At 41.0% G+C, this 9,304-nt stretch overlaps 2 protein-coding genes and 1 pseudogene across 2 annotated transcripts; all 3 read right to left on the bottom strand.

Annotated features, from left to right (window-relative positions):
- LOC139757953 (pupal cuticle protein Edg-84A-like) lies at positions 1-1,083 on the bottom strand. The gene is made up of 4 exons (XM_071678889.1): positions 1,032-1,083; positions 591-662; positions 332-469; positions 1-219 (listed from the first exon to the last, which is right to left on the bottom strand). The coding sequence occupies exons 1-4, from the start codon at positions 1,041-1,043 to the stop codon at positions 70-72; spliced, it is 372 nt and encodes a 123-aa protein (XP_071534990.1). The 5' UTR covers positions 1,044-1,083; the 3' UTR covers positions 1-69.
- A 2,224-nt stretch (positions 1,084-3,307) lies between these two features.
- Positions 3,308-4,409, bottom strand: LOC139757952 (cuticle protein 7-like). The gene is made up of 4 exons (XM_071678888.1): positions 4,343-4,409; positions 3,890-3,961; positions 3,640-3,777; positions 3,308-3,526 (listed from the first exon to the last, which is right to left on the bottom strand). Exons 1-4 carry the CDS (start codon positions 4,349-4,351, stop codon positions 3,377-3,379), a joined length of 369 nt encoding a protein of 122 aa, XP_071534989.1. The 5' UTR covers positions 4,352-4,409; the 3' UTR covers positions 3,308-3,376.
- Positions 4,410-6,680: 2,271 nt separating this feature from the next.
- Positions 6,681-7,827, bottom strand: LOC139757950 (cuticle protein 7-like; annotated as a pseudogene).
- Positions 7,828-9,304: the final 1,477 nt, after the last annotated feature.

Raw genomic sequence — 9,304 nt, 5'->3', positions numbered from 1 at the left:
TTGTTGGTTATTATTTACTTCCTCCACATTTACCCTACAAAAATATAACAGTTTAGATGTGGAAACTCCTCAGTGTCCGTAGCCGCCGCCGTATCCGTGACCGTGACCGTGATTTTGGAAGAAAGTGGCGGCAGGTCCGTAGTGCTTGGGGTGGTGAGCCTTGCCGTAGTAGCTGACCTTGGCTACGTAGCCCTTGTAGTGGTCAACAGTGTAATCCACCTGCGGTAAGAGAGAGAAGGTGTAAGGAATTAACGATAGAATTTTACGGTGGCTGTGGGATTTACTTAACAAAAAACGTTGTCAAAGTGTAAACCTGGAGAAATTGACTTACCCTTTGTTTGCGACCGTCAGGGAGGTTGACCCAGTAGGTGCCCCAAACATTTTTACCGTCAGAGTTCTCATGCTGGCCGAAGTCGGTGGCTTTGTAGTGGTCGCTCACTCCGTAGTCAAACTTGTAGGGCAGAGGCTCCTGCATGAAAGATGTAATGCTTTAATGTTTAAAACTTTTGTTGCCCAGATTACACCGGAATGGCATAGAACAATATCGCATGCTGTTAATCAACACACACACGCACGCACACACAACGTACCGATTTGTAGACTGGTTGGTAGTCACCCGGGTCTGCCAGAGCCGCGCCCACCACCACCAGGACAAGGCACACCTGGGGAGATGATTCCTGATGAGTCACGGTGATGGAATATAAGGAGAGAAGATATCAAGGATGGAAGCCAGCGCCTAGTAAGGGTAGTTACGATTCACTGTAGTGCTGAATCCTGGTTATCTTGAACTGGATCCACCATTATTATTATTTGTTTTATGAAACTATATAGATTCGTAAGCAAGCATTAGTTAATTTTCTGGTTATGAGTGTTGATGGTTATGGGTTGTGAAATATTGTCATTAATGAATAAGTGTACGGTATTCACAGAAAAAGAATACAATGATTAATAAGGAAATCTACCATGAATATGATATTGCATTCTTACAGTAAGCTGTGCAGTGAGCAACAAAGACAGAATGAAAGACACACCTTGTGTATCATGTCTGTGTGACTGTGCAGGGTTGCTGTGCTGGAGCTGCGTGTCCAGCTGACTGACTGAGGGGACAAGTCGCTTGGCTTTTTTATACCCGCTGTCGTTGACGTTCTCTGCTGACCCTGACGCACTAGCACCAATCTCCTCGTCACATTAGTGCGTGTATATTTCTTTCATTGTTTTATGATTTTCGCCATATCCTGTGTTGGTTGGGTAGCGCCAGGAACAGACGAAGAAAAGTCCTCATGCACTCACACCTATTCTCAAACTCTCATGCGTAATGGATTGAAACCCTATTTCTCCATCCACAATCAGGCCCCATAGACTTTTCCACGGTTTCCTCCGACTGCCTTTTATGCCGTGGTTCAACCCATTTGACGTGTATTGCACATCGCTCCAGTTCAATCTGTCCCTTGCACGCTTATCACCCTCTTGCAAGTCCTGGCCCCGAGTACTGAGACTCTTGTTGATTTCGTGTTTCCATATCCAATTTGGTCTCCCCCTTCTTCTTTTCCCCTACACTTCTGACACATAGATTTATGTTTGTCAGCCTTTCCTCACTTATTCTCTCTAGATATCTAAACCATTTCAGCACAACTCCAGCTGTCTTAGCCATACTCTTCCTATTTCCACGCCTCTCATTAATTTTATCGTGACTTATTTGATCAACCTTCCTCACATATTTGATCAACCTTCCTCACATCTCATAATGCCCTCAAACATTTCATTTCATTTCTTCTATACCCTATGTATGTCTCGCAACCATAAAACACCGCTGGGATTACAAAACCTTCAGTATAGGATTTCCACAAATCCAGGAAGGGCATGGACCATATTTTACATTCCTTCCGAAGCAACTTTGGTAATCTGTCGCTACGATGTATATATATTTTGGTGTCAGAATACTACACTGTGGTTTGGCTGACATGTTTAAAACAGTTTTGATCTGTATTTGGATGTATGATTCCTTAGAGTTCTTGTAAACTGCTTTGACTATGCTTTCGTGGACGATTGGATAGTTACTTGTCCTGGATGCTGTGGATGTTCATTTCATATACTCGAGGAAAAGAAGAGATGCTTCTTTAATTTCAGGTCAGATACTGAATTCCAATGTCCCTGCCGTAACCAGTCATGCAGGCGTTGCATGCGTTGTAAAGAAGGGTTCATAAGATACTATACCGGATTTTGATAATATGACTTTGATGTTGTAGGCTCCAAGAAAAGTCAGATAAGCAGTAGTAAAGTATAAAAAAAGGCTAGCGGAATCTACTGTAGGCTTTATAGGTAAGGCATTCGAATTCTTCTTGGAAACCATCCTCAACCTTTGCAGTTCGCTAGTGTATCCTAATTAGTGTGTTTAGTATTGGTCAGCCTTAGTGATAAAGTACATAAGTCGAGGTGCCAATTCTGTGTGTATTTGGTAATAGAATTAAAGCATTGATATTAGTAAAGTTTATACAAATTGGATAGTTTTATTGTTGATAGAATTTGAAAGCAGTTCCCCTTCTTGTCCACATAAAAAGTTTATGAAACGCTTGATGCCAGATTCGAAATTACCCGACCTCCATTCGGGTAGTCACTTGTTTACCAAATGGCGTCCTAGCTACGTCTCTTCGTTGTATATCAACTGAGTTATATTTCTTTCTTGTGTCTCCCCTTATGATGTGATTATTACGCGAAGGTGCTCTTGGGAACTTCTCGTGTTTCGTTTCCCCTTGGACTCATAGGAATATACTTGATCACACGCTCAATTGTGATTTTATCCAATATATATATATATATATATATATATATATATATATATATATATATATATATATATATATATATATATATATATATTATCCCTGGGGATAGGGGAGAAAGAATACTTTACACGTATTCCCTGCGTGTTGTAGAAGGCGACTAAAAGGGGAGGGAGCGGGGGGCTGGAAATCCTCCCCTCTCGTTTTTTTTTAATTTTCCAAAAGAAGGAACAAAGAATTGGGCCAGGTGAGGGTATTCCCTCAAAGGCCCAGTCCTCTGTTCTTAACGCTACCTCGCTAATGCGGGAAATGGCGAATAGTTTGAAAGAAGATATATATATATATATATATATATATATATATATATATATATATATATATATATATATATATATGTGTGTGTGTGTGTGTGTGTGTGAAGTAGACTTCATTTTATCCATGATCTGTTTTCACCACTTTTGTAAGATGTGGTTAACCAAGTAACTACGTCCTGCTGAATGTCATTTGGACGAGAATGAGAGCCAGGATGTTGGTTATCATTTATTTCCCTCCACATTTACCCTACAAAAATATATCGGTTTGGTTGAAGAAAGTTCTTAGTGTCCGTAGCCGCCGCCGTATCCGTGACCGTGACCGTGATTTTGGAAGAAGGTGGCGGCGGGTCCGTAGTGCTTGGGGTGGTGAGCCTTGCCGTAGTAGCTGACCTTGGCTACGTAGCCCCTGTAGTGGTCAGCTGTGTAGTCCACCTGCGGTAAGAGAAAGAAGTTGTAAGGAATTAACGATAATGTTTTACGATAGCCGTGGACTTTCCTATATACATGAAGTTATTAAAGTGTCAACACAGAGAAGCTAGACTTACCCTTTGTTTGCGACCGTCAGGGAGGTTGACCCAGTAGGTGCCCCAAACGTTTTTACCGTCAGAGTTCTCATGCTGGCCGAAGTCGGTGGCCTTGTAGTGGTCGCTCACTCCGTAGTCATACTTGTAGGGCAGAGGTTCCTGCATGAAAAATTTAATGTCTTAATTCTCGTTTGGTGCCCGAATGACACCCGGTTCATGTAGAACTATATGGCATGCTAATCAACACACGCGTAAGGCGCACACAACGTACCGATTTGTAGACTGGTTGATAGTCTCCCGGATCTGCTAGAGCTGCGCCCACCACCACCAGGACAAGGCATACCTGGGGAGATGATTCCTGGTGAATGACGGTAGAATAATCACTAGCTTAGTTTCGTGATTAATGAAAGTAGTTAGGAAGCAAGACAATCATAGGTAGTTACGGTTCTTTTTAGTTCTGGATCAGTGTTGTCTTGACTTGGGTCCATTTTCTTCCACTTTTTTTTTGGATGGATATGAATTTAGAATTGAGTATTGATTATTTTTGGTGGCTATGAGTTTTGGTAGTTACGTTTTGCCAAAAGATTTGATAATGAATGAAGTTTTCGGTATTGGCGTAAAAACAGTGTAAGAATTCGATTAGACCGCGAGGTTATATGTATTGCAGTGAAATACTGAAGGCAAGTTATGCTTTCAATAACAAAGACACAGTGAAAGTCGCTACCTTGAACATAATGTCTGTATGACTGCGTTAGGATGTTACGCTGGAGCTGCGGGTCGAGGGAATGACTGAGTTGGCCGAGCCGCCTGGCTTTATATACCCGCTGGCGTTGCTGACCCCTTGTGCACACACACACACACACACACCGTCACACAACCTTGGAGCTGCAGGAACTCTTGGAAAAGGGGTTCCTGCAGTATCTAAAATGAACCTTTCAAAATAGGGCCCTGGGGCAATTGTAGATGAAATACTCTCTCTCTCTCTCTCTCTCTCTCTCTCTCTCTCTCTCTCTCTATCTCTATCTATCTATCTATCTATCTATCTATTGTGTGTGTGTAATAATATTTCCTGTGGTACAAAGTAAGCAGAGATCGTTTTTCATCTCGCGCTCGCCGAGAAGACTGAAATTACTTAAGACTCTTAACTGTGGATCGTAAATGGAAGATTTATGATTTGCACAAGTCCAGGAATGGATCCATAGACTAGACTTTACATTCCTCGCGGCATAACGACCGAATTCTTTGCTACGTTGTAGTAGTGACGCATTATCAAAACTTACATTTTACTAAGATCTGGACATAGTTGGTGTTAGACAATTACGCGGAGGTTTTGCAGACGTCTGGTGAACAATGGAATCTATGATTGGTAGTAAGATAGAAGTACAGTGAACTGCATTGTATCAGATTCCTTGTATGTTCGCTTCAGGAAGTCCAAAGGGGCTGGTTTGTTGGAGTTGGATGAAGATGAGGAGATCTTTGTGACGGGAAAAACTATATGTATGATATTTTGTTTGCAAAGTTACTTGTACTGTAGATGATATCTTGGTTGGAGAACAGTTTGGTACAATTGTTCTTGAATAGATTACCTTTAATGTGGCTATCAATGTTTCGTTTAATGTTGGTCGCTGCGACACGCGAAAAATTAACAGAATTTTGGCACGCAAATTTCAGTGATCGTATTGTTTCTAAAATGATAGATTGAGATGACGTAGTAAATTGAAACGATATGGATCCATTTACAGTGATAGCGCCCCCACTCACCCACCCACACAGAAAAACTGAAAGGTTACATGTTAGATTAGTAGATTGATATTGTGTCATCTTTAAAAGGCATTAAAGTAAATAAAACGGCAGATCGTGATAAGTTTATATAAGTATTTTATATATGAATTCCCGCGATGCAAATGTACTCTGGTGGTCAGAAAACTGATTGGCTGGCCATAAACAAGTTGTTGTTGTTGTTGTTGTTGATTATCAGGCAGATTGGTTTGTCGTAATAAACTTGGAACCAGTTCTGTTTGTGTACTATGCCTAGGACAGTGACATTGGGCTATGGTGCAAGGTAGAATTGGCAGATTATTCTTAAACTGGAAAATGAAGCTACATAAGAGTTACAAGTAGACATAGGCAAACATGCACTGTGGCTTAAAGTGAATTCAGTTGACTTACAATGTAAAAGATAAAAGAGAATGAGGTGTAAATAGTCTCTGAATACCAAAGTTATAAGTAGGTAATCGAAAATAAAAAAAAAAAGAAATAATCTAGGTTTCATATAAGTGCATTTGAATTCAGGTTCAAAATCTAATCCCCGCTCTGTGCGTCCTAAATATTGTGTTCAGTTTTGATCAACTTACCCAAGAAAAGACAGAATGGAGAGAGTACAGCAGGGAGCTACGTAAATGATTCCCAGACCCAGAAAAAAATAAATCCTATGAGAGAGGCCGAGAATACTTGAACCTGATGAGTTTAGAAAAGATAAAGTTAAGAAGAGGTTTTGTAATAAGTATTCACAGTTATCAAAGGCTTTGACGGTCTAACTCTAGCTAGTACCTAACGCTAGATGAGACTTATTTTCACTCTTAGGTATTGATGTAAACTAACTATTGGGCAAACATTTCATTTCGAGTGAGGCATAGTACTTCACCAGGATTGTGAACACATGGAATGATTTCCCAGTAATATTACTGGTAAACAGTACCATTGATACATTTTGTAAAAACACAATGGCTTTTATTTCGCTTCAAGTCCACGACTAACTTGATCAGCGCCTCTGTGGGTATAAAGTTTTCAGGTATATTTTTGTTTCTTCTCGCATACAGCCTCGAAAGGACCTAAATATCTGCTTCTGTTTTCATTCCTGTGCGTATCAGGAACAAGTAACGTTCATGTGCTTGGAGATATAAGGTCTGTAATAATGTTGGTGTTCTTACGTACTGATGATGTACAAAGAAACCTTAAAATGTGTAGAGTTCATTCCATTATTTTGAAGATTTGTTGTCCCGGCCTTTGCAAGGTAGCCAAGGCATACAAATGTTCACCATGATTGAGAATAAGAGGCACTGTATTAGCTATCGTTTATTCCCCTCCACATTTACCCTACAAAAAATTATACGAGTTTAGATGAAGAAAGTTCTCAGTGTCCGTAGCCGCCGCCGTATCCGTGACCGTGACCGTGATTTTGGAAGAAGGTGGCGGCGGGTCCGTAGTGCTTGGGGTGGTGAGCCTTGCCGTAGTAGCTGACCTTGGCTACGTAGCCCCTGTAGTGGTCAGCTGTGTAGTCCACCTGCGGTAGGAAAGGTAAGTTTGTGAGGAATTAATGCCAATGTATTACGATGGCTGTGGGATATACAATATAGCAAATTACGTTATGAAAGCGTAAACCTGGAGAAGCTGACTTACCCTTTGTCTGCGACCGTCAGGGAGGTCGAGCCAGTAGGAGCCGTACACGTTTTTACCGTCAGAGTTCTCATGCTGGCCGAAGTTGGTGGCCTTTGTAGTGGTCGCTCACTCCGTAGTCGTACTTGTAGGGCAGAGGCTCCTGCATGATGAATATAATCACTTGTAATGTTTGTTTGGTGTCGAACTTGCACCTACGTTCATGTAGAACTATATTGCATACTAGTAATCAACACACACACACACACACACACACACACACACACACACGCACACACAACGTACCGATTTGTAGACTGGTTGGTAGTCACCCGGGTCTGCCAGAGCCGCGCCCACCACCACCAGGACAAGGCACACCTGGGGAGATGATGCCTGATAAGTCACGGTGATGGAGTATAAGGGGAGGACTGACCTAGTGTTGTGGTGAGTGAAGGTAGTTAGGAAGTACGTAAGTCCTAAGTGAGGTTCGTTACGATCTATGGTAGTGCTAATTAAGGGTTATCTACTTTGTCATTCTTGGATTTTTCTGTGATATGAATTTGAAATCGATTGATGAATATCTTTGTTATTGAGTGTAAGTGGATATTGCATGTTGAAAAGATGATGCTATTGATTAATGAGGAATCTCTCTGCATTTACACGAAATTGATGCAAAAATTTGAATTAGAAGCTGACATACGAAATGATTCGTGTGTTCTTGCCAGGAGAGATTATAGCCAGGTCTGCAGCAGTCTGTAACAAAGATAGTGTAAGGCGCACCTTGTGTATCATGTCTGTATGACTGAGTAGGGTTATGCCGAAGCTGCAGGTCCAGTGACTGACTGTGAGACCGAGCTGCCTGGCTTTATATACGCGCTGGTGCTGATGCTCTCTGCTGCTGACCCTGGCTCTCCAACCCCAACTTCCCTATCACTTATATATATATATGTATATATATATATATATATATATATATATATATATATATATATATATATATATATATATATATATATATATATATATTCTTAATGCTTGATAGACATTGTCTCCCCATGCAACAAGTTAGTGGCGGTTATATGTTAATTTTTGAATCGGCGACCATACTAATATCACTTTCAGAATCACTTTTGATTTGATGCACTGTTGCGGGGGTTATGTGTACCGTCCTAGCCCTAGATGGGTCACTCTGAACCGTATGAATTTCATATTATCGAGGGTGACGATTTTACTTTACCGTACCCATTATTATTTTTTTCTTCTTCATCATCATCTGCCTCGTGTTGGTTGTTTGGGCGTCAGACTCTCAATTGCCAGGGGTCATTCAGAGGCCGTGGTCGTCAGGCTAAGCTACACCAACCAACCGGAAGATATTTCAGCGATTCTTTCTGGTCTTGAGGGAAATTTCTGGGGGCCACATTCATTCCCACTGTGCCAGTGACCCGTGCTTCATGTTGACGGAGAAGTTTCTGGTAGTTATGATTAGAACGGATAACCCAGTGGACTACGTATTGACATATTTGTCTCATGTAAATTGATATCCTTTCCTGCCGTTTTTATCATATTGTATTAAAAGTTTAAACAGTTATTGTTGGTGGCTCTGAAGGTATTCTCTGGGTTTCGGCAGTGTGTGCCAACAAGAGCCCCAAGGGGCCTGGTTACCATCTGGCTGAAAGTGACTTAACACGTCACTGTTTTTCTCTCTTCCGATTTGAGGATTTTTCAGTCGTGTTTAGAGGGAAGAGGTACCTTGGATAATTTCCATATTGAGCTCTGTTTTCTTATTTCCACTTTAGATTTCTTGACTTTCCTTTGTTTTTATGATTGATTTTCAAGCTGCAGTCCTTACGTTCCGCTGTATTAGTGCGTTAGTGAAGGATATATGTAAAAGAATATCGTAATAAGGTACTTATGACAGCGCGCTTCAAACGCGTTGTAAAAATTCGCTTGTTGATTTTACATAAGGTAAAGGAGATCCTTAGAACAGATAGGCACGAACACTCTGGAAGACGTTACAGATTCTCGTAAACAATTGCAGACGATATGAGATGTTGATGATCCTGAAGTCCTGTTCTAAAGTGAGCGTAGTTCATGGATTGCCGAAGCCAAAAGGAGTTAATTTTGAAGTATAAATGTTAGATGTGGGTGAGGTTTTTTTTTTTGGACGGAGTGTGTCTCATATTGTGTCATGACTGTATAGTTACGCCCAGTGGATCGTATAAGTATTCATTATAGATGTTGGCGGAAAAAAATTGCGTCCTAATTCTGCGCGAAATTTCGATACGAACTTTGATTGTCTTAAGCAGCATTA

This window comes from Panulirus ornatus, chromosome 29 (genome assembly GCF_036320965.1).
Source record: "Panulirus ornatus isolate Po-2019 chromosome 29, ASM3632096v1, whole genome shotgun sequence".
In the NCBI taxonomy this organism is placed as follows: domain Eukaryota; kingdom Metazoa; phylum Arthropoda; class Malacostraca; order Decapoda; family Palinuridae; genus Panulirus; species Panulirus ornatus.
The sequence above is the reverse complement of the archived record's forward strand: the minus strand, read 5'-3'. Positions and strand labels throughout refer to the sequence as shown.